Genomic DNA, 25,834 nt, shown 5'->3' on the forward strand with positions numbered 1-25,834 from the left:
TTACCCATTTTTATTTTGTTTTACAATATTATGTATGTAACACTATATAAACCATTTAGGCCTTAAACGGTATAGAAATTATTAAAATAAATAAGTAAATGTATTAAACTGGCAATAATTTCTGTATTGTTTTGCAGGTATGATCCTTTAAAACTCTGATGAAGCCAGGAGGAGAAACATCATTGGTTGGACCGAGTACAAGTGAGAACAGTACTTTCAGCTTATAGCTTTGAGAATGAACATGTGGATAAAGGTGAACTGGTTGATATTGTGTATTTGGATTTTCAGAAACATTTGACAAAGTACCTCAGTAAAGACTTCTGAGGAAATTAGAAAGTCATGGGATAGGAGGTAATCTCCTTTTATGGATTAAGAATTGGTTGAAAGACAGAAAACAGAAAGTGGATTTAAATGGTCAATATTCTCAATGGAGAAGGGTAAATAGTAGGGTTCCTTCAGGGGGGGTCTGTGCTGGGACCACTTTTTTTAACATATTTATTACAATGATCTAGAGATGGGAATAACTAGTGAGATAATTAAATTTTCTAATGACATAAAGTTATTAAAAGTTGTTAAATCACAAAAGAACCTTGTGAGACTGGAAGACTGGACGTCAAAATGGCAGATGATGTATGTGGGAAAGAGGAACCCTAACTATAGCTATTTGATGCTGGGTTCTGTATTTGGAGTCACTGCCCAGGAAAAAGAGCTAGGTGTCATTGTCAATGAGTGGAATGGAGTGGAAAGGGTAGAAGTGAATCGTTTGTTCAATCTTTCCAATAATACAAGGCTAGGGGACATGTAATAAAGCTACTAAGTAGTAGATTTAAAACAAATTGGAGAAAATATTTCTTCACTCAACAGGTATTAAACCATGGAATTTGTTTCCGGAGAATGTACTGAAAGCAGTTAGTTAGCAGAGTTTACAAAAGGTTTGGATAATTTCCTAAAAGAGAAGTCTATAAACCATTATTAAGATGGCTTGAGGAAATCCATTGCTTATTCCTAGGATAAGTAGCATAAAATCTGTTTTACTACTTGGGATCTAGCTAGGTACTTAGGACCTGGGTTGGCCATTCTTGGAAACAGGATACTGGGCTTGATGGACCTTCAGTCTGTCCCAGTATGGTAACTCTTAGGTTCTTATCCTGTCCTACATCCTCTTCCCGTGTCCTTGTCCATATCCTTCCTCCCTTGCTTCATTGGTCTACATGGTACTGACCAAGCTAAGAATATCTTAAATTAAAAAGCAAATTGAAATCGTTAACTTCCTATTTATAGAGCAAATAAAACTACTCTTGATATTTCTTATACTGATTACTCAGCAGCCAAAATGTGAATAAACCATGGAATTTGTCACTGTTGCTCATTGTATGGGTCGTTTTCTTTTGTACTGCATGTCAAAGCAACAAGACATCAAATATTGGGCTCCTTTTACTAAGATGCGCTAACTGATTTAGTGTACACTAACCGATTTAGCGAGTGCAAAATCGATTAGTACACGCTAAATCGGTTAGCATGCCTTAGTAAAAGGACCCCATTGTTCAGTAGTTATGTTTTAATCTATTGAACAATTTCTATTTATGTTTGATGTACTTACTGCCAGATGTGAGCTCAGTTTGCTGTAGGAGTTGGGGGTGCTTTATAGCATGAATATAGCATCTCACATGGCGTCTTTGTGCAGTGAAGTTGAGGATGGTTACAAAGGAAACAGACTCGTTGGCAGTAATGTAATATTCCTCCGGAATCAATTCCTCATCCAGTTTCCAGAAGATGCGATTTGCATTTGTGTAAGACAATTCACTTTTATCCAAAACACAAGCCATAGTTATGTTTGATCCTTGCACAATCACTGGATTCTGAGGAATAATCTGAGAAAATCCAGGGTGGTTTCTTTCTGGAAATAAACCACCGCCAACAACAACAAAATCAGCATTGAAAACCAATGCACAATTCACACTTTGTAAACAATGAAAATTGGAATTAATATGAGAAGGATGTTTTGGTTATGTACTTACTATTTATTTATTTACGTTTATGTCCATGTTCTTTGCTTATATAAAAGGGAGGTGAAAAGATTGTACTGCAGAGACAAAATCAGGAAGCAGCTTTCCTGACAATACTCTCAGCTCAACTAGAAATTGCATGCAGTCCATAGAACAGTAATAACCACCTGCAGTTTTGTTTCCCCCCCTAACATTTTATACCCACTGTCCCTGGTTTCCTGCAACAGTTCAAGGGAAAATTCAGTGTTGACAAGAAAATTCTTAACATATCTACAAGGTTTCTTCAAAAGGTTTCAGCACTTTCATATTTTCACACTCAACTAAAAACATTCTTTTCTGATAGCATTAAGTAGTTAGTAGGACGCTGGAAAAATGTATTGTAAAACAGGATAGTTATGTGGAAAAGTGATATAATTTGCTTTTGAGATAGTTAATAGTGTTTAAAAAAAATAAAAGTGCGGAAACATTTTGAAGATCCCTCATACATATATTTGCACAAAATCTATATTCATTCTATACAATAATTATACATTTAATAAATAAAAATATTTTCCAAACTGTCTTTATATGTACCTTTATTCTCGTTTTATATATATATATATATATATTTTTTATTTTTTTTTTTTAATTTCAAGCTGCAGGGAGGCTCCACCATGCTCAGACCATGAGTCACAAAAACATCCAATTTCTGCTAAGCCAAAAGGATCAACAAAGTCTCAGAGGAAAATATATGCACCTACCCCTTTCACTCAGAAGGGATAATATGTTATTATTAAACTTAGGAGGAAAACCCAGAGCCAAAGCACAAACATCTGTGCAGACCACCATCTTGCTATGCCTCCTGAAATTTTTTTTTTTGTCAATATGTATATTGCACAAGTTTAGAAAGGGAAGAGGGATAATGGAGAAGCACCAATTTATATTACCTTATTACCATGTTTTTCAGTGGCTGGGATGTATCATTTAAGAACAAAATCCCCATTCTAGTTTCCCGATTAAAGAAATATGCCAGACTGTTTACTGCAACTTTTGCCTATCAAGCTGCTAAATCTTGGAAAAATTTGCCAGTTCATGTTACTTCTTTGACTAATTGTAAAAGTTTTAGAAGGGCACCTTTTAAGTAAATATGTGTTAAAAGTGAACTAAATTGAAATTAGGCATTTTATTTGTTTTAATTTTTATTGTGGTTAATATCTCCACTCTTAATATTTGAACATAAGAATAGCCTTACTGGGTCAGACCAAACGTCCATCAAGCCCAGTAGCCCGTTCTCATGGTAGCCAATCTAGGTCCCTAGTACCTGACCAAAACCCATGGAGTAGCAACATTCCACATTACCAATCCAAGGCAAGCAGTGACTTCCCCATGTCTCTCTCAACAACAGACTATGGACTTTTCCTCCATGAAATTGTCCAAACCCTTCTTAACTATTCTCTAAGTGAAAAAATATTTCCTCCTATTGGTTTTGCAAAGGTATTTGCAGTATATAAACAATGATTCTAATTGTAATTACTCTAATCACCATTTCTCTATTGTAGTTATCAAGGTTCCAGGGATTGGAAGTTAGATTTCCTGGAAACAAAGTATTACTATTAGTTGTTTATCCCAGGACAAGCAGGCAGCATATTCTCATGAATGGGTGACGTCACTGACGGAGCCCCGGTACAGACCACTTTAAAAGTGCATCGCCACTTTAAGTGTTTAGAAAGTTCGCGATAGCCCGAACCACGCATGCACAAGTGCCTTCCCACCCAACGTAGGGCATGCAGTCCCTCAGTTTCTTAGTTTCCGCGGTGCTAACAAGTCACTCATCAACGTCTTTTGGTATTTTTTGCTGCCTTCCTGCTTTCGCGGTTTTCTTTTTTGACTTTTTAGTCATTATTTGTTTCCTTTTTAGTCATTTGGCAGGGTTATTCTCTAAATTTCCAGACTCTCCCATCAGACAACCTTCCATAAGAGTCTGTTTTGGCCCCTGCCCAGTCCTCCCTTCTCCTACAGGAGGTACAATCTCTTCTTCTGCTAAATGCCATTGAGGAAGTTCCCCTCTTTCAGCAGGGGCAGGGATTCTATTCCTGTTACTTCTTGGTGCCCAAGAAGACCGGAGGACTGAGACCCATCCTGGATCTCAGGGCTCTCAACAAATTTCTAGTAAAGGAGAAATTCGGGATGCTATCTCTCGCCCTGCTATATCCTCTCCTCAATCAGAATGACTAGCTATGCTCCCTGGATCTCAATGAAGCCTACACACAATTCATCCAGCTTCCAGGAAATATCTCCGTTTTCAAATCAATCGCTGTCATTACCAATACAAGGTTCTTCCCTTCGGCCTGGCATCTTCTCCCAGAGTCTTGACGAAGTGCCTAAGTGTGGCGGCCACCATTCTCCGATCGCACAGTTTTCAAGCCTGGTTGATCAAGGCTGTGTCATCTCAAGAAGTGGTCCAAGCAACTTGTCAGACCATCTCTTTTCTCCAGGTTCTCAGATTCAAAGTCAACTTCCCCAAATCACATCTCATTCCGACTCAACGTCTACAATTCATTGGGGGCAATCCTCGATACCATTCTTATGAGAGCGCTTCTTCCACCAGATCGCCTTCAGGCTCTCATCCGTCTGTGTAAGCAATTGCTTCCTCTTCAAACCATCTCTGCCAGACACATGATGGTTCTTCTAGGCCTCATGGTTTCTACTGTTATGTCACACCACTGGCAAGACTACATCTTCGCACCCCTCAGTAGACTCTCGCTACTCAGTGGTCTCAAGTGACGTATCGTCTTTCTCAACATATATATATGTGACATCATCTCTTCTGTATTCACTTCACTGGTGGATGACCTCTTCCAATCTATCCAAAGGTCTCTTTTCCATTTATCCCCCTCATCACAAGGTTATCATGACAGACGCATCCCCTTATGCCTGGGGGGCTCATATGGACGACCTGCAGACTCAGGGTCTTTGGACCACCAGGGAGCAGAAATTCCACATCAATTTCCTAGAACTCAGAGCGATGTTTTTTGACCTCAAGGCTTTTCATCTTCTCCTCTGCCTCAAGTCCTCCTCCTTTGCATGGACAATCAATCAACAAGCAAGGAGGCACAGGCTCTCTACTATTGTGTCAGGAGGCCCAGAAGATCTAGACTTGGGCGACAGCTCGCAATCTGTTCTTGAAGGCTGTCTACATTCAAGGGGAGAAGAATTCCTAGCAGATAACCTCAGCAGAATTCTTCAACCTCACGAATCGACTCTGCAACTCTCCAGTCTATCTTTGCTCACTGGGACACTCCTCAAGTGGACTTGTTTGCAGCTCCTCACAATCATCAGGTGCCCCAGTTTTGCTCCAGACTATACTCCCCTCTCCGTCTAGCACCAGAAGCCTTTCTCCTGGATTGGATAAGCCTGTTTCTATATGCATTCCCTCCACTTCCTCTCATGTTTATTCAAACTCAAGAGAGAAGCAGCCACCATGATTCTCATTGCTCCATAGTGGCCCAGACAACATTGGTTCTTCCTTCTACTTCAGCTCAGCTCCAGGGAGCCCATACCTCTTCCAATATTTCCTACTCTACTCACTCAGAATCAGGAATCACTTCTACATCCCAACCTGCAATCACTATACCTGACAGCTTGGTTTCTCTCAGGCTGAATCCATCTGACTTATGGCTTTCTCAGCCTGTCCGTCACATTCTGGAAGCATCCAGGAAACCAGCCACTCAGCAATGTTACCAACAAAAATGGACTAGGTTTTCTTCCTGGTGTCTTCTTCATCATCCTGATCCAACCACCTTGGCAGTGGAATTGGTGTTGGATTATCTTCTTCATCTGTCTGACTCTGGTCTCAAGTCTACATCTATCAGAGTCCATCTCAGTGCTATTACAGCTTTTCACATACCAGTTGAGGGAAAAACCTTTTACTGTTCATCCTTTGGTTTCCCGGTTTATGAAAGGCCTTTTCAATGTGAAACCACCTCTCAAGCCTCCACCTGTCGTCTGGGACCTTAATGTAGTTCTTTCCAGTTTGATGAAACCTCCATTTGAGCCAATGGCCACATCTCATCTCAAGTTTTTCACCTGGAAAGTGGTCTTCCTTATTACTCTTACCTCTGTGAGGAGGATCAATGAGTTACACGCATTAGTAGCAGATCCATTCTTTATAATTTTTCATCATGACAAGGTGGTTCTACGTGCACATCCAAAGTTTCTTCCAAAAGTTGTCACTGAATTTCATCTTAATCAGTCAATTGTTCTACCAGTATTTTTTCCTAAACCTCATTCTCATGCTGGAGAAACTGCTTTGCATACTTTGGACTGTAAGTGGGCTTTGGCCTACTACATTAACCAGACAAAGCTACAAAGAACCTCTCTCCAACTTTTCACCTCTTTAGATCCAAACAAGTTGAGGCATCCTATATCCAAGAGAACGATTTCCAACTGGCTAGCTGGCTGCCTGCCTGCATCTCGTTCTGCTATGCTCAGACTGGACTGGCACTGGAGAGTTGTCACAGCCCACAAAGTTAGAGCTTTGGCAGCTTCTGTTGCTTTCCTTAGATCTACGCCCATTGAGGAAATCTGTAAAGCTGCCACCTGGTCCTCAGTTCATACCTTCACTTCTCACTACTGTCTGGACTCTTTTTCCAGATAGGATGGGCACTTCGGCCAATCTGTATTACAACATTAATTTTCTTAGGCCAACACTCCCACCATCCCATCTCTGTTAGCCTGGAGGTCACCCATTCGTGAGAATATGCTGCCTGCTTGTCCTGGGATAAAGCACAGTTACTTACCGTAACAGGTGTTATCCAGGGACAGCAGGCAGATATTCTCACATCCCATCCACCTCCCCGGGTTGGCTTCTTAGTTGGCTTTCTTAACTGAGGGACCGCGTGCCCTGAGTCAGGCAGGAAGGCACTCGCGCATGCGCGGTTCAGGCTATTGCGAACTTTCTAAACACTTAAAGTGGCGATATACTTTTAAAGTGGTCTGTACCAGGGCTCCGTCGGTGACGTCACCCATTCATGAGAATATCTGCCTGCTGTCCCTGGATAACACCTGTTACGGTAAGTAACTGTGCTTTATGGTTTATTATTATGTATTAGTCAGTTTGATATACCATCTTTCCTGCCTAGCATAAAAAGGCAGTTTACAAGCAATTTAAAAACAAATAAAATGGAATGAAACGCCATTAAATAATAGAAAACATATCAGCATGGAAGCTATTGGGAGATGAAGGAGAGACTGGCTCAATGTATTCTTTGATCAACAGTCCATCAAAGGCTGTAATAAAATGATGTGTCTTTAAAGCCATACAGAATTTTGGGAAGGATCATTCTAATCATATTGGAGCAGGTAGAACAATTCAGAGGGAGGGTGATATAAAGAAAAATGCAGAATGCCTGATGAATTCAAGTGTTACAGAGTGAACTGAAGGAATGCTTAGGGTTAGCAAATTTCCTCTTTTTTTTTTTTTTTTAAACTAAACAAAAACATAAGAGGACACTTGGCTCTGTCAAACTCCAGCCTCACCCTGCTCCCACACGAACCTCGTATCTCCTTCCCAGAGCTGGGGGACGCAGATGTCAACGCGATGATGTCACGTTATAGCAAATCATTTAACTACCAAATTTCAAAAGTGTAGAACTCATTGGCTCCCAATACAAGCCAGAGTACCCTTCAAATTCCACTGCCTTTTTTTCAAAGCTATAAACGGAGACAGACCTGGCAACTAAACTTCAATGCCAAAAAATGCAAGGTCATGCACCTTGGCAACAAAAATCCATGTAAGACTTACACTCTTAATGGTGAGATCCTAGAGAGAACTGTAGCGGAACGAGACTTAGAGGTAATCATCAGTGAGGACATGAAGACTGCAACTCAGGTGGAGAAAGCTTCATCTAAAGCCAGACAAATCATGGGTTGCATACGAAGGAGTTTCGTTAGCCGTAAGCCCGAAGTCATAATGCCATTATATAGGTCCATGGTGAGACCCCATCTGGAATACTGTGTACAATTCTGGAGACCACATTACCGCAAAGATGTGCTGAGACTTGAGTCGGTCCAGCGAATGGCCACACGGATGGTCACGGGGCTCAGGGATCTCCCGTATGAGGAACGGCTGAATAAACTGCAGCTCTACTCCCTTGAGGAACGCAGGGAGAGGGGGGACATGATCGAGACATTCAAGTACCTCACGCGCCGTATTGAGGTGGGGGAGGATATCTTCTTCTTCAAGGAACCCACGTCAACACGAGGGCATCCATGGAAAATCAGGGGAGGGACATTACATGGCGACACCAGGAAATTCTTCTTCACCGAGAGGGTGGTGGATCGATGGAATGGTCTTCCGAGGCAGGTGATTGAGGCCAGCAGTGTGCCTGACTTTAAAGCTAAATGGGATCGAAAGGTGGGATCTCTTCGCAAAGGGAGGTAGGGGAGGGTCATTGATGTGGGCAGACTTGATGGGCCTTGGCCCTTATCTGCCGTCACCTTCTATGTTTCTATGTTTCTATGTTTCTATTGGAAAAATCGACTAACCCAAAACTCAACCAGACACAGGAGAACCCACACAATATTCACACACCCACCAACCAAAAATGTCAAAAGAAGAAAAATGTATGATAACCTACTGGCCACCAGAGCAGCGAAACTGGACCGACAGCTCACCAGTCTGCTGACTTCGACCACAGACTACAAAACCTTCAAAAAAGAAACAAAACCCTACTCTTCAAAAAATATATAAAACCAATATAACACAATCAAACAGGCTCTGAACTCCTCCTGCAATTACCAACTAGTCCTTAACAAATTAGAAAATGCTCAAACTATTCCTTAATTACTTCTTAATATCTTAACAATATGTTCTTCTTATTATCATAACAACTCTTATGTAATCCACCTTGAACCGCAAGGTAAAGGCAGAATAGAAATCACTAATGTAATGTAACTCACTTCCTATCAAAATTCATGCAACCACTGTATATACACTGTTACGCAAAAGTTTAAAAACATAGCTTTTAAGAAATCCCAATTAGGGGTTAAGGAGACTCAGACGTAATCTATATATATATAAAATCGGAGGTATGTATGTGTATGTATGTGTGTGTGTGTGTATGTGCCGCGATCACGCAAAAACGGCTTGACCGATTTGAACGAAACTTGGTATGCAGATCCCTCACTACCTGGGGTGATATGTTCTGGGGGTCTCGCGGCCCACCTGCACACGTGGGCGGAGCTACAAACAGAAAATCAGATTTCACCCATTCATGTCAATGGAAAAAAAGTAAAAAGCTGCCATTCTCACAGTAATTCAAAAACGGCTTGACCGATTTGAACGAAACTTGGTATGCAGATCCCTCACTATCTGGGGTGATATGTTCTGGGGGTCTCGCGGCCCACCTGCACACGTGGGCAGAGGTACAAACAGAAAATCTGATTTCACCCATTCATGTCAATGGAAAAAATATAAAAAGCTGCCATTCTCACAGTAATTCAAAAACGGCTTGACCGATTTGAACGAAACTTGGTATGCAGATCCCTCACTACCTGGAGTGATATGTTCTGGGGGTCTCGCGGTCCACCTGCACACGTGGGCGGAGCTACAAACAGAAAATCAGATTTCACCCATTCATGTCAATGGAAAAAATGTAAAAAGCTGCCATTCTCACAGTAATTCCAACTATAAAACACTTTCTATGACACTGTAACCACTAGGGACATCGTTTCTATTCTACCACGGACACCATACATATAGTGTTTGTATGTTCTAACTGTGTTTGTAACTGTTTCCTTCATGCACCCCAGTTCATAATGTTATTACATTACATGAGTACTCACATATGCTGAACTAGGAACACAGGTTCCATTCTGAACCGGGAAAAAACTGCATGGAGTTTCTTTTCAACCTGAGTTTCCACATATTGAGTTGTTTAAATCAATACTGAAACTTTTGGATGCCACTTATTCCAACAGATCTTCCTTTTCAGTTTAAGAGATTGCAAATTCCAGTGTGACTTGCATTCTCTATCACAATCAACAAATCACAGGGACAGACTATTACATACTGTGGAGTGGATTTAAGATCCCCCTGTTTTTCCCATGGACAACTCTATGTTGCTTGCTCAAGGGTGGGTTCACCCAAGAATTTATATATTCTTGCTCCTGGAGGTGAAACTAAAAATGTTGTTTATAATCAAGTTTTGCGTTAGTTGTATTGTATTCATTTTGTCAAATATTTCACATTATAATTTGAATATTGTACTTTTTATAAAGCTGTAAAAAAATAATTTCATTCACCACTATAAAGTATCTTTATTTGAATCCATTTACAGTGTTATTGCTATAATTAAATACCCATGCAACGCCGGGGCATCAGCTAGTAATAAATACTTACTTTATAGAACGACAATGTTAGTGGTTACTTTTATTTATTTATTTAATTCATTTTCTTCCCATTGTCCCCAAAGAGCTCAGAAGGGGTTACAGGTTTTAGATGTCTTATCTTACAGTGCATGTATTATTTTATGTAGCATATGCTGCTTGTATCCTGCCTAGAATTCTGATTTGCAAGGATTCAGTGGGATATAAGATTGCACATAACATAGCATAATGGGAAGTTTTAATATCCCTTTGGTTCCCCTTTCTGAGAAAGCTGAGGAGGAACTCAGAGAGGAATTTTTGTCATGATCAGATTTACCAGGGGCCTTTTTAGAAAGGGATAAGGGGATTGGGAAGTTATGGGGGGGAAAAAGATAAATCATCAAACTTGGGCCCTGATTTCTAGTGATGAAGTATTTGTTTTAAATTTAAAGAATTTTCAGATAGAATGTCAGTGGAGAGTTTGATAGAACTGTGGGGAATACAACTTTTTCAGGGAAGCCATGGGTGGCCTATACCAAAGCTGGAGATTTATCACCAATATGCTGGAGATTGAAGGCCAATGAGTAAGGTTTTTCTTGCAGGTCCCAGCGATATCGGTGCAGTGGGTAACTATCCTGAGGAGGAGAGCCACAGCTCCACTTCAGAGTCCGAGGTAAGTGTTCACTTTGCTATCAATTCCAAGTCCGTGGTAAGTACTCACATTGCAAATAATTCTGAGTCCGTGATAAATACACACATTGCAAACAATGCATTTGGGGCCACACTCACTCAGATGGGGAACTACCCGCAGGGTCCTAGCAATCACAAGGCATGGAAGGCTATGTATGTCAATGCACACAGTTTAGGCAATAAAATTCTGGAACTGAAGACCGAAATAATAAATGCTGATCTAGATGTAGTGGCGATTTCCGAAAGTTGGTTCACGTACTCTCATGGGTGGGATATGGCTATACCGGGTTACAAATTACTTCGTCAAGACAGGGAGGGCAATCTAAGAGGAAGGGTAGCGCTATACACTAGGGAGGACATTAAAACTACAAGAATCACGGAGGTCAAGTACACCGGGGAATCCCTCTGGGTAAACCTAGCCAGAGGCAAAGAAAAGTGTCTGTATCTTGGTGTAATATACAGAACACCAAGACAGCTGGAAAACAAAGACATAGAATTAATCAAAGATATAGAGAATATCACTTTAAGGGGGGACACTGTTCTGCTTGGGGACTTCAACATGCCCGATGCAGATTGGAACACGCTCACAGCGACAACCAGCGCCAGCAGAAGGCTATTATCCGCCATTAAAAGAGCACAACTCAAACAACTGGTATCAGAGCCAACCAGGGCACAGGCGATTCGGGACCTGGTACTCACCAATGGAGAAAGCGTATCGGAGGTCTCGGTAGGCGATAAGTTAGCCTCCAGTGACCACAACATGGTATGGTTCAACCTCAAGAAAGATTTCACTAGATCGAGCACGACAGCAAAAGTACTCAACTTTCGAGGCGCTGACTTCAAACGCATGGGAGATTTCGTCCATCACGCACTACAAATCCAAGAAGTGGCCGATAATGTAGAGGACATGTGGTCAACCTTGAAATCTACCTTACATGCAGCAACAACTCGATACATAAAATCAACACGCAAACGGCGAAGAAACATTAGACCCCAATGGTTCACCGCAGAGATCTCAGATCTCGTTAAAGAAAAGAAGCTTGCATTCATTTCCTACAAACATTCAGAGACAAGGGAGGCTAAATTGGAATACAAGGCCAAGTCTACAGCGGTGAAAGCGGCAGTCAGAGAGGCCAAGCATCAAGCGGAAGTAAACCTGGCAAGGAACATTAAGAAGGGTGACAAATCTTTCTTCAGGTATATTAGCGACAGAAAAAGAAACAATGATGGGATAGTGCGCCTTAGGAAATCAGATGGGGGGTTTGGAGAATCAGATTCAGATAAAGCCGAACTACTAAATGAATACTTCTGCTCGGTCTTCACCTGTGAGGCACCGGGGTCTGGTCCACAGTTGCAGGTAAAGCAAAGTTCAGAAGACCCATTTCGGGATTTTGAGTTTAATTCCGGAGACGTCTACAACGAATTATCAAGACTCAAGGTGAACAAAGCCATGGGCCCGGACAATCTACATCCCAGGGTGCTCAGTGAGCTCAGGGAAGTCCTGGCAGAACCTTTATCCGTACTCTTCAATCTGTCCCTGAGAGCGGGAATAGTCCCCTTGGACTGGAAAACAGCTAACGTCGTTCCTCTGCACAAAAAAGTTGCAGGACAGAGGCTGCGAATTACAGACCGGTAAGTCTCACATCGGTAGTGAGTAAACTCATGGAGACACTCATCAAACGCAAGTTGGACATGATACTAGACGAGGAAGAACTACGCGATCCCCACCAACATGGATTCACCAAGGGTAGGTCCTGTCAATCCAATCTCATCAGTTTCTTTGACTGGGTAACAAGGAAATTGGACTTGGGAGAGTCCCTAGACGTCGTGTACTTGGACTTCAGCAAAGCTTTTGATAGCGTCCCCCACCGCAGGCTATTGAGCAAAGTGAAATCGATGGGATTAGGTGAAACACTTACAGCATGGGTTCACGATTGGCTGAGTGGTAGACTTCAGAGGGTGGTTGTTAATGGTACCATCTCTAAAACATCGGAGGTAGCCAGTGGGGTGCCGCAGGGCTCGGTCTTGAGCCCGATCCTGTTCAACATATTTGTAAGAGACATGACTCAAGGACTTCAAGGTAAAATAACATTATTCGCTGATGATGCCAAACTATGTAATATTGTGAGTAACGGCAATCTGTCCGACAGCATGACGCAAGACCTGCTTTTGTTGGAACAGTGGTCCTCGACCTGGCAGCTTAGCTTCAACGCTAACAAATGCAAGGTCATGCACCTTGGCAACAATAATCCGTGCAGAACGTACACATTGAATGGAGAAACCTTAGCAAGGTCTGCCGCAGAACGGGATTTGGGGTGATCATCAGCAATGACATGAAAACGGCCAAACAAGTGGAGAAGGCTTCATCTAAGGCTAGGCAAATGCTGGGTTGTATCCGGAGAAGTTTTGTTAGTCGGAAGCCCGACGTCCTAATGCCTTTGTACAGAACCATGGTGAGGCCTCATCTGGAGTACTGCGTACAATTCTGGAGGCCACATTACCGCAAAGATGTGCTGAGAATCGAGTCGGTACAGCGAATGGCCACCAAGATGGTCTCGGGGCTCAAAGATCTATCATACAAAGAAAGGCTGAACGAATTGCGGCTATACTCTCTCGAGGAACTTAGAGAGAGAGGGGACATGATTGAGACGTTTAAGTATGTCACTGGTCGCATCAAGGTAGAAGATAATGTTTTCCTTCTTAGGGGACCCTCAGCCACAAGAGGACACCCGCTGAAAATAAAGGGCGGGAAGTTTCATGGCGACACCAGGAAGTACTTCTTCACTGAAAGAGTGGTGGACAGCTGGAATAGGCTCCCAGTACAGGTGGTTGAGGCCAGCAGCGTGCAAGTTTTTAAGATCATTTGGGATGCTCATGTCGGATCTCTTCGAGGGAAAAGGTCATCAGAGAGCAATTAACTAGGGGGGTGGGTCAGTGGAGTGGGCAGACTCGATGGGCCTTGGCCCTTTTCTGCCGTCACTTTCTATGTTTCTATGATATCCACAACCAGTTCTGGCAGAAGCACATTGCAAAAATATTCTAATCAATAAACAGAAAATAAAATTCTTTTCTTCTACCTTAATTGCCTAGTCATTTTATTTTTCTTATTGTGTTGTTCCCAGTCTCTAGTTTGTTTCCTCTCTTCTTTTAACTGCCTTGCCAGAGGTTTCTAGTCCATTTGGTACTTCTTTTCTCTTCACATCCACTAAGCAACTTCTCTATGCATCCCTATCTATCTGGCCCAGCAGCATCCCTGTCTTCCTGCCATATTGAGCATCTCCCATCATCTGTGTCCCTTTGCTTTCCCTCCTCCCCCCCTCCCCCACACATGCCAGCATCTCTCCCTCTCTTGTTCCTTCCTAGGGGTCTAACAAATGTTCCATCTCTCCTGTTCTGTCTTTGCAAGACCAGCACCTCTCCTGCTTCCATCTTTTCCTGAAGATTCTAGCACCTCTCTCGTTCCTTCTCCTCCCCTTCAGCCCCTTTTACATTCACCATGCTCCCTCTCTTCCTCAGCCCCTCATTGGATCTCTCTCTTCCCTACCTGAATTTCCTGTCCAGCACCTTTCTCCCTCCTTGCCCCTCCCCTGATATAGCACCTCTCTCCCTCATTGACTCTGATGCAGCACCTTTCTCCCTCCTTGCCCCGCTCCCAATGCAGTACCTCTCTCTCTCCTTGCCCCCCCCCCCCAAATAAGCACATATTTTTCCCTTCTCTCATTTCTTTGGTTAATCTTTCTCTGCATTGTTGAGCCTATCAGCAATAGCAGGCTGCTTCACCCAATTCTGGGGAATTCCTTCAGCCACTTCCTGCACTCAAGGAAATAGGAAGTTTCTACAGAAAGGGCAGGAAGCAGCTGAAAGAAGGTCCCTGGGATTGGTTTAAGCAGCCTGTTATTGCTAACATTGCCAGCAATACAGAACAAGATTAACTGCAAAAAGGAGACAAGAGAAGGGAAAAAGAGGTACTGGATTGCAGTACAGGTAGAAGGATAAGGAGGGGAAAAGGCACTGCATTTGAAGATTGGGGGGGGGGGGGTGAGAGATGTCCAACCGACAGGAGGGAAGGGAAGGACAGGATAGGATGGGAGATTAGCCAGGGCCAAGCACCACAGATAAGTATGACTTGCACAGGCACTGGAGGGAGGCATTGCATGAAATTGGACCCCTTAAGCATATAAGCTAGAGAAGGGGCCCAAATGCATGTGTCACATGCTGAATGTGTGTGACTTGGTATGTCTGACGTTATTATAAGTTGGTGATGTCGGATCCTTTAAAGCCAATCTTGGTAACTTATGATGGCATACTCATAGCCACACCACTCCTGTATATTGCACATTGTACAGCTTTTACTTCTCCCTGGGATAAGGCTGTGAGGGATGGCCCTTCCCCCACCTGGCTTGGAATAACTGATCTTCGGCTAAGGAGAATTTTAAGCAAAGAAGTTTTATTTCAAATAAATTGTTTGTGAACTCCAAGCAACAAGGCCCTTCTGGCTACAATAAACAAAACACCCAGTTCAAGTGCTCAGCTTAAGGCATGGAATCATCTCTCTTTCAATCTATGTCAGTTTCTTCTTGGAGAATTTTTACTACTGTATGCCTTTGTTTAAATTAGAAAGCCTCTTATTTGTCCCAGGATGCACTGTGTAGGGCAAGACACCAACATTTTGAAAAACAAAAGTGAGTGGGCTTCCTCCTGCCTCGTTCAAAGCATAGGGTTAAGGAACCTCAGCTTATGGCCAAGGGGGAGTGGGGGTCCCTCTAGACTGCCAAGGGAATGTGGGACGGTAGAGGAGACAGACGGCCACTAGGTCACCATGGCATCTGAGTATTGTTCAGTCAGTAAAGCTTGGCTAGGAAGGCCCAGAGGGAAGGAGTGACAGCCCACTGCATATGTTCACACCACTTTCTGGAACAGAAACTGCTATTGCCACAGCCAGGAAGGCCAAGTCTGACTTGGACCTGGCAGACTGCAGACCTGCCTCAATGAACTGTTAAACCTCTGAGCTGGTAACTCTGGGGCACCACACAAGAGCCAGCAGCGTATGTTGCTGCAGGAGCAGGCTACAGAAGGATATTCCTGTACAGAAGGACAAGGTTGTGAATTAAGCAGGACCCTCTGCCCGACACCTTCAATAAACCATCATTTTGTTTACCTTAACCCTGCATTTGACTCCAGTTTCTTCTGGTTCCAGAGCCTGCCCTCACTCACTGTACCACAGTGAAGAAAACTGATGTACTAACGTTTTGTTTTAGTTATATTTTACCTTTTATATGCTTGTTTTTTTAAATTATTATTAAATTGTTAGCCTTAATATTGTACCTAAACTCTCTCTGCTTTTATAACCTCCCTGCTCTTCTATTACCCCGCTCTCTGAGTCTATGTTTGTTCTACCATTATCCACCCTGAGTTTTCTGGGAAGGGGGAATATAAATCGAAAATCAATCCATCTACTATGTTACTATGTAATACAAAATACTGAATTCTGAACATTTGAGGAGAAGCAAGTTCATAAAAGCAGAATTTATTTCATCTTACCTTCTGAATAGCTTCTGCAAAGTATGATCACAATCCATAGGACAAAGAACATCATTGTAGCTCACAATTACTGAAAGAAATTAACATTTGAATGTCTCTCTTACATTATTTCTGTGGTGTAGTCAGAGAGCAGCAAACTATCATAGAAACAAACAGAAAAATGAAGGTAGATACATTTGGTCTATCTAGTCTGCCTATCTATGAAGTTTGGTTCACAGAGAGGGGAGTAATAAGAGCAGTGCCCACATTTATTGAAACTGCTTAGGATTCTTTAGCAAAGACCCCGTGAGCTTATCACATTTCATCTTTCCCCCAATACAACAACCCAGTCAGTAAGCTTTGGCAGACTGAGATTTTCAGTTTCTCACCATCATCTTCTTTGCTGCAAGAAGGAGAAGCAAAACCTGCTGTAGCTTGAATTCCAGTGTAATTTTATCTTTGGTCAATTTCCAAAAAATCTGCACTTTCTTACATTCCTATCATACATATGACAGACAGTCTCAGGGTGCAACAAATCAAATCCTGATCTTGGTATTGCATTTCAGTGAATATTACTAGCACTGGGGGATTACGACAGCCATTTTGACAGAGGAGATAGCATGGCCAAGAACAATCTGAGATGGATCCTGCCCCACTATGGTTATTAAAATATTTGCTATATTGCAAATACTAAAAGGTCTAAGTGGCATGCAATAAAACAAGGCCAATCAAATAAAAGAAAGGAGCACCAGTTGAAATAGGAAAGAACCAATCAAACAAGTTTGGATAGACATTCACAACAAGAAGCAGTGAGTGACTACACCACTAGACCACCAGGACTTGTAAGACAGGCCCAGGGGGGGCCTAAGGTTGAGTCTGAGGGGAGAGGAAAGGCTGCTCCTTTTTTGGGAGGGGGGTTGCACAGCAGAGCCTGCGCCTGTTTTAGGAGGCATGCTATGACGACACAGAACACAAGTTTCTGTTTCAACTGAAACCAGGCTGAATTCTAAATTTGGGCTAGATTTGACACTGACACCGGAACTGAAATTCAGTCGGACTCTACGTGGATTGTTTCTCTATGCTTAGGAAATGTGTGTATCATTACATTACATTGGTGTCTTCTATACCTTTCAGTCTTAGGCGGTTTACAAGAGTTGGCCTGGGCATTTCCAGGGAGAATACATGGTTAATAGATTTAGTATGTGTCAGGATCTATATAGTATATTTTCAACATTCTCTTTTTAATTTAATATCAGTCAATTATAATAGTGTTGCATGAATTGCATTACAAATTTTTCATGAGAGCTTCCATGTCACCATATTGAGAATTCCATTTAAAAATGAGATGAAATCATTGTAGAAAATGTGGAAAGGAACACACTCATTAACATAGGCATCACTATGGGGTGCCAGCTTCACTGGTCATGTAGTTAAGCATTTTCTATCTGCTTTCCCCTAAAGACTGACATCTCCCTCTTACCCTGGCATGGATGCCTTTTTGGAGTTGGGAATGGCATGAGCAGAGTGACTTTCTGCTCATGCCATTTTCAATTTCAAAATGGCAGCTGCAACTTCCTGCAGCAGTCTCGTGAGGATGCCACTGCCACAATGTTCACATAGCAACCAGTGGAGGCAGGAGAAACTTGGGATGCTTTTGCCCTGAAGACACCACTAGACCACCAGTGATTTTGAAAGGTAGGCCTGGGAAGGGAAGGGCAGATTTGGAGGGAGGCCCAGGGAGGAAGCAGGTTTGCTGTCGGGGGGAGGCAGGCTCGGGGGTAGGAAGTAACATTTGCAGTCTCAAAAGTAAAAATTGCCTTTTCTTATTCTGAGTCACTCTTGATATATTAGGATGTATTCATATTTTATAAAAACGAAAACAAACTGTGGAGGAATACAATGTTCTTTTCAAAATGTTTTTATTTGTAACAACTTTCTTATTACAATCAAGCAGAATAATTACAACTTGAATAGATCAATGAAACATAAAAGAAATATCTGAAATTAGGAAAAACAATTGTTTAGATATTTAGTCCACAATATTTTGAGAAGATTTAACATGAAATAAAATCAAATGAAATGTCATATACAACAAGAAAGCAGCATTGTTCTGAATTACCTACAGCTGGTATAGCAAGTTATACATTATTGGCTACAGATAATTTTCCCTTCTTTTAATTCAATAAATTCTAACAGCTGTTTGGGTTCAAAAAATAAGAAATTCTTAGGGTAATAAAACATTTTACAAGAAATTTTAACAGAAAAGTTCCACCCTTAATGCTAAGAACTCCTTTCTCCACTTCTGGGACTTTTGAGCCATATCAGGAAATATATGAATTTTGGCCCCACAGAACTGGTCATTTAAATGATAAAAATACAAACGCAGAATATATTCAAGGTCACTTTCCAAAGCTAATGTAACTAAGAGGGTTCTCCTTTCAGTTACTACCTCAAGTGAACTCACTAAGAAGGTTGTCAAATTCAGACCCCCCCCTCCCCCTTTATCTCCTAAGACCTCATTAGGAGTAGAAGCCTCCCCAGAGATTTTTAACTGTAAATAATTAACTAACTATAGGAGGTAAATTGTCAGGTGGGATACATAATATTTCCTTAAGGTATTTCCTAACCATCTCAATAGGAGAGATCACCGGAGATTTAGGAAAATTCAGAAGTCTCAAATTGTTCTTCCACAGCTGATTTTCAAAGCTCTCCATTTTTATAGCCATATAAGTTCTTTCTTTTAACAGTCCAAACTCTACTTGTTTCATTTCGGAGAGCTTTGTCTCCTGTTTCCCAAGTTTTTCTATCATTAGAGCAATATCTACCCCTTGGTGCTTAACTTTGGAGAAGACTGTTCCATAATTAGTAGATAAAGTGGAAAAAAATAGTTTGAGATTAGCATCCATAACTAATATAGCTTGCCATATCAATTTTTGCGGGTTTCTCCAGCACTCCAAATTGTAAGTTAGTCCCTTCCAAAGCACCTCTCACCTCAGACCCAGTGTGGGGCTGTTGATCCTCTCCGAGCTCTCCCTCTTCCAACAGGGCTTGAACTGGGCTTCCTCTAAAGCTGGGCAGTGAAGATTTCAGTCTAAGAAACGACGCTGCCAGCTCTCCCTCCACCAGTGTACTTCTGGGTTGGAGCGGTATCATCCTCTGCTCAGGGCTCAGTGACGCCCTTTCTGCCTTCACGGGGTTGCCCGAAAGAGCCAGGCTTTCCCCAGAAGAAGGGAGTGCAGACTCGCCCGAGCGGGAGAATGCCTCCATTATCATAGCCTGCACCATCCGCTGCTGGGTTGCTGGCACCAAAAGAGGGACAATGCGGGTCGCTCCCTTTCTCTTCCTCTTATCCTCAGGTAGGGGAAGACTGCTCAGCAGGGTTGTCGTGGCTCAATAGCGGAGCCTCATCTCAGGCGTCCACTTCTGACGCCATCTTTGATCGTCTCACAGTGTCCTCTCCTCCTAATGTTCTTGACTTTCCTTTATTTCTTCAAGATATCTTTGAAAAATGGTAAAAGAAGTCCACATCAATGTATAAAAGACTACTGTGGCCTGACACGGGCCGTGTTTCAGCTGACAAGCCTTTTTCAAGGGTCCAATCAATAGCTAACAGGTAGTTAGTATTGCGGAAATAATTTGCAGTCTTGAAGAGTCTGAAACGAAGATCAAGCCAAGTGCTATGCGCTGATTCACAGTACAGCTATTGTGTTCCTCCACAGTTTGTTTTCTTTTGGATTGTCCCTTCTTCTGTGGAACATTGGGTCTTTTTGTTTTTGTGCTTCATATTTTATAATTCATTACAAAAATCTTTAAATTTAAAGAATAGCTTCAAAAGCCATTTCCTGTCAAAGTCTCTTGCCAACTTAACCAGTAGTGTAGCTGGAACCAGAACATCTATGTACAGTCATGTGAAAAAATTAGGACACCCCATGAAATATTCAGTTTTTTTCCTCAATAAATGTTCGCATATCTATGTCAAATCTTTTTTTTATTTATCTCTGGAAAAGAAAGTGATGTAATTACAGGTAAACAACAAACATTTTCCTTGATTTACTCATGAAACAAAATATATCCACAAAAATGTGTATTCTGAGGAATAAATTAGGACACCCTACACCCTAATAGCTAGTGTTACCCCCCCTTTGGCTGAAATAACTGCCGTGAGATGCTTCTTGTAGCCGTCTACTAGTCTCTGACATCAGTCTGAGGAAAGTTTGGCCCACTCCTCAATGCAGAATTCTTTTAGCTGTGAAATATTTGAGAGGTTTCTTGCATGTACAGCCTGTTTCAAATCACCCCACAGCATCTCAATGGGATTAAGATCAGGACTTTGACTCTGCCACCCAGGACTCTCCATTACTTAGTTTTCAGCCAGTTTTTGGTAAATTTACTGGTATGTTTTGGGTCATTGTTACACTTCAGGGTCCAGTTCCACTTCAGCATTAATTTTCTTATAGATGGTCTCACATGTTCCTCAAGCACCCTCTGATACATGGTAGAATTCATGGAGGATTCTATGGTGGTGAGCTGGCCAGGTCCTGCTGTAGCAAAGCATCCCCAAACCATGGCACTAGTGCTGCCTGATTCAGGCATAAAAAATTTGATTCGATTCAGCCTATTGAATCAATTTTTCGATTCAATTTTCCTACCCAATTGGGTGTTTTTTTCAAACATCCTGGTAGGTTTATTTTATAGCCTCTTCACCCCCTTTGCCCTCTCCTACCCACACTGGTGCTAAGTTGTAAACAAAATAAACAAACAAAACATACTTTTCCTCTCTCTGTTAAATCCTAGCTCACGTTCGAGGTCTAACACCAGCTCTGGTAGGATACAAATTTCAAATCTGACACAATGTAATCACAAACAGAAAATAAAATTATTACCTTTTGTTATCTGGTCATTGTTCAAATCATGTTGGGCCCAGGCTCTGGTTGTTTTCTGATCAGAGTCTCCTTTCTTCTTTCTCTGTGCTAACCATCCATCTTCCATCTCTGTCCTCCCCTTCCATTTCCCTTCTCTTCCCCGGAGGTCTGGCATCTTTCCTTTTTTTTGTCTCCATCCCCGCAGCTGCAGCGATGGACCCCCACCATCCCCAGATCCACCATCTCTCCTTTTCTTAACTACCGTTTCATCCTGCATCTTTCCCTCCTTCCCCACCACCCCAGGGTTTACCATCCCTCCCATTCTCTTCCCAACTACCCTCCCATACAGTATCTCTATCCTCCCCCCCTCTACACCATCCCTTGTGTCCATATTCTCTCCCTTTCTGTTCCTTCTCTCCCTAAATCCCATTGTTCACCATTTCTCTCCCTCTCCTCTATTTTTAGACCCATTATTTCTCCCCTCTGAAAAAAATCCAGCATATGCATGACTCTTTGAACCCCCCTTCCCTCCCTCCCTCTGTGTAATTATACATCAGGGCCCCCCTCCCCTGAAGGCCTGCTCCCCCCTTAAGGCCTATCCCCCCCTCAAGGCCTGCATCCCCCCTTAAGGGCCGCACCCCCATTTAAGGCCTGCCCTCCCCTTAAGACCTGCAAACCCCCCCCTCCCGAATGGCTGTTCCCAACTGACCCTCCCCCTTGCCCATAAAGCAGGAGCGGTTTTTAAACCACTACCAAACTCTGGAAAGGCATCAGCAGCTGCTCCTTCATCTGCCCGCACTCTGGCCTTGGCACTGCCTCAAGTGTCAAGTGTGGAACCCCGGAGGACCCAGAGATCGTGCACGACACCGTGGTACTTTTCCTCATGCTGCTCCTGGATGTGCTGGTGATCATGGGCAACGTGGCTGTTACCGCAGTGATCGTGAAAACTCCTCAGCTTAGGAAGTTCGTGTTCATGGTGCATATGTGCCTAGCCGACCCTGTCCACTCTCATTGTCATGCCCCTGGGAACTTGGATGGTGGCCAGCAATGCAAGGTAGAAGTCGGGAATGAATTCTATTGGCTCTACATCTCCCTGGGAGTTTGTTTCAGCTGCACCTCGAGTCTCATTATTTCTGTGATCACCATCTAACAATATTATTATATTGTGCATCCTTTGAGCTTTAGAGGGCGAGGAGGAAGGCCAGTAAATTGATTTGAATCGATTCGCCCAAAGTGAATTGGTGAATCGATTCGAATCATGAATTGGGCAGCACAACATGGCACTTCCACCTCCATGCTTCACAGTTGGTATGAGGTTCTTTTCCTGGAATGCTGTATTTGGTGTACTCCAAGGCCAGTAAATTGATTTGAATCGATTCACCCAAAGTGAATTGGTGAATCGATTCGAATCATGAATTGGGCAGCACTACATGGCACTTCCACCTCCATGCTTCACAGTTGGTATGAGGTTCTTTTCCTGGAATGCTGTATTTGGTGTATTCCAAACATGTTCTCTTTTATGTTTTCTGGTGTCCAAATAATTCAATTTTAGACTCATCTGTCCATAGAACATTATCCCAGAAGTCCTGGTGTTTGTCTACGTTCTCTCTGGCAAACTTCAGTCTGGCCTTGATGTTTCTCTTAGAGAGCAAAAGTTTCCTCCTTGCACACCTCCCGTGCAAGTTAAATTTGTGCAGTCTCTTTCTGATTGTAGAGGCATACACTTTCACATCAACAGCAGTAAGAGTCCGCTGTAGGTCCCATGATGACATTTTAGGGTTTTTGGAGACTTCTTTTAGCATCTTGTGGTTTGCTCTGGGGGTCAACTTACTTGGACGGCCAGACCTGGGTATATTGTTTGGAAAGTCCTCTATTTGTACACTATTTTCCGGACCGTGGAATGAATAATGTAAAATTCTTTCGAGATCTTTTTAAATCCCTTAACAGACTTATAAGCTGGTACAACTTCTTTCTGAAGGCCTCAGACAGCTCTTTTTATCTCACCATTTCCTTTTGAAAGCTGACGATTCAGCTTCCATCATTTAAAAGTGTGTATTCGAGTTCCCAGAGAAGTTTGAAGGTTAGAAATTGCTTCCCATGTAGTCTCTAAGTTAAAAAGACTCAGGACCAGATTCTACATGTGTCACCTAAAAAAATCGGTGCTGACTAGTGCTGCACTATGCATGATTCTATAAAATATAAAATCACACTTTCCATCACTAGGCATCAAGTTTCAAGTTTATTAGGTGTTTATATACCGCCTATCAAGGTTATCTAAGCAGTTTTACAATCAGGTACTCAAGCATTTTCCCTATCTGTCCAGGTAGGCATCCTAATGCTTAGGTGCACCATATTTATGCCTGGGTTTTCTCAGTCTAAATGCCTGCATCTAAGTGTAAGCACAATGGCACCTGTCAAAAACATGTGCATATCTCAAAAACACCCCTATAATCTGTCCCTACCCACACCAAATTTAGCTAAACACACTGCACAAGACGCATTCCACTTTGTGCTATGCGCCTACTAATTTGGGTGCCTAACTTTCAATTAACACCAATTAATATTAACAGGTATTAATTGCCAATTATAGGCACTGATTAATCCTATTGTTATGTGCATTTATCAGCTAAGCACGCTGATATATGCTTAAAGCGAGGCGTCCCGAGAGAATGCACTAAAAACACATATTCTATAATGATAATTACATTGCTAATTGCCACTGAAGAACACTAGCACAGGTCCATTTCCACACGTAACTGTAAGTGTGAGCAGTTAAGCTAGCTCAATTCATGTGTACAATTGACCTTATTTTATAGCTTGTACAAGCTAATTTGCATGCTAAGGATAAATTTGGGCACCAATCTTTGCAGAATATCAGGGAAAATCTGGCCCCATGATAGAAACATGACGGCAGATAAAGGCCAAATGGCCCATCCAGTCTGCCCATCCACTATTTCCTTCTCTCCGTAAGAGATTCCACATGCCTATCCCACGCTGTATTGAGTTTAGACACAGTCTTTGTCTTCACCACCTCTCTACCAGGAAACTGTTCTACATATCCACCATCTCTTCTGTAAAAAAAATTATTTCCTTAGATTACTTCATCCTATGCCTTCTCATGCCAGAGATTCCTTTCAAAGGAAAGATTTGACTCATGCGCATATATGCCACGTAGGTATTTAAACGTCTCTTTTCATATCTCTCCTCTCCCGTCTTTCCTCCAAAGGATACATATTGAGATCTTTAAGTCTGTCCCCATAAGCCTTATAACGAAGACCATGCACCATTTTAGTAGCCTTCCTCTGGAACACCACCATCCTGTTTATATCTTTTTGAAAGTGTGGTCTCCAGAATTGTATACAATATTCTAAATAAGGTTTCAATACTTCAATACCTCCTTTTTCTTACTGGCCATACTTCTACCTATGCATCCAACCATCCTTCTAGCTTTCACTGTCACCTTTTCAACCTGTTTGGCCACCTTAGGATCATCACATACTATCACACCCAAGTCCTGATCCTTTCACGTACAAAAGTTCCTCAACCCCCTAACTGTACCGTTCCCTCAGGATTTTGCAGCCCAAATGCATAAGCTTGCATTTTTTAGCATTAAATCTTAACTGCCAAATTTCAGACCATTCTTCAAACTTTACTAAGACCATCCTCAAACTATTCACACCATCAGGGGTGTCTACTCTATGGCAAATCTTACCAGACCTTCAACAATATTGCTTACAAAAATGTTTAAAAGAACAGGCCCAAGAACCGAACCTTGAGGCACAACACGGGTAACAGCCCTTTCCTCAGAGTGATCTCTATTAACCACAACCCTCTGTTGCCTTCCACTCAACCAGTTCCTGACCCAGTTCATCATTTTGGGGCCCATACTAAGGGCATTCACTGTCAAATTATTTGCTAAAATCTAAATACACCACATCTAGAGCATTTCCTCTATCCAATTCTCTGATCATCCAGTCAAAGAAATTGATCTGATTTGTCTGACAAGACCTGCATCTAGTGAATCTACTGGACTACAGAAATTTCACTATTCTCTGTTTTAAAAATGTTTCCATTAATTGGCTTACCACCGAAGACAGACTTACCAGCTTGTAGTTCCCTACTTCTTCTTACTTCCACTTTTGTGGAGATGGACCACATCCACCCTTCTCCAGTCCTCCTGTACCACTCCTGACTCTAGGAAAGTATTGAAAAGGTCAGCCAGCGGAGACACCAGAACTTCCCTAAGTTCCTTCAGTACCCTCGGATGTACACCATCCAGCTCCATTGCTTTGTCCACCCTTAATTTAGTTAGATCCTCACGAACACAATCATATGAAAACCGATCAGGATCTACCACACCTCCATTCCTATTTGTGTTTGTCTTATGCAGTCCCGCTCCTGCCGATTCAG

The 25,834-nt window shown here is 42.3% G+C and overlaps 1 protein-coding gene across 1 annotated transcript in view; it reads right to left on the reverse strand.

Moving 5' to 3' along the window:
• IL31RA (interleukin 31 receptor A) overlaps positions 1–1,826 on the reverse strand; it is an 85,139-nt gene extending 83,313 nt beyond the window's left edge. Inside the window, exon 1 of the mRNA XM_033957675.1 lies at positions 1,601–1,826. Coding sequence (XP_033813566.1) covers positions 1,601–1,826 — 226 coding nt within the window. The remainder of the gene's footprint in view (positions 1–1,600) is intronic.
• Between the last annotated feature and the right edge of the window lie 24,008 nt (positions 1,827–25,834).

Source organism: Geotrypetes seraphini, chromosome 1 (assembly GCF_902459505.1).
Source record: "Geotrypetes seraphini chromosome 1, aGeoSer1.1, whole genome shotgun sequence".
Taxonomy (NCBI): domain Eukaryota; kingdom Metazoa; phylum Chordata; class Amphibia; order Gymnophiona; family Dermophiidae; genus Geotrypetes; species Geotrypetes seraphini.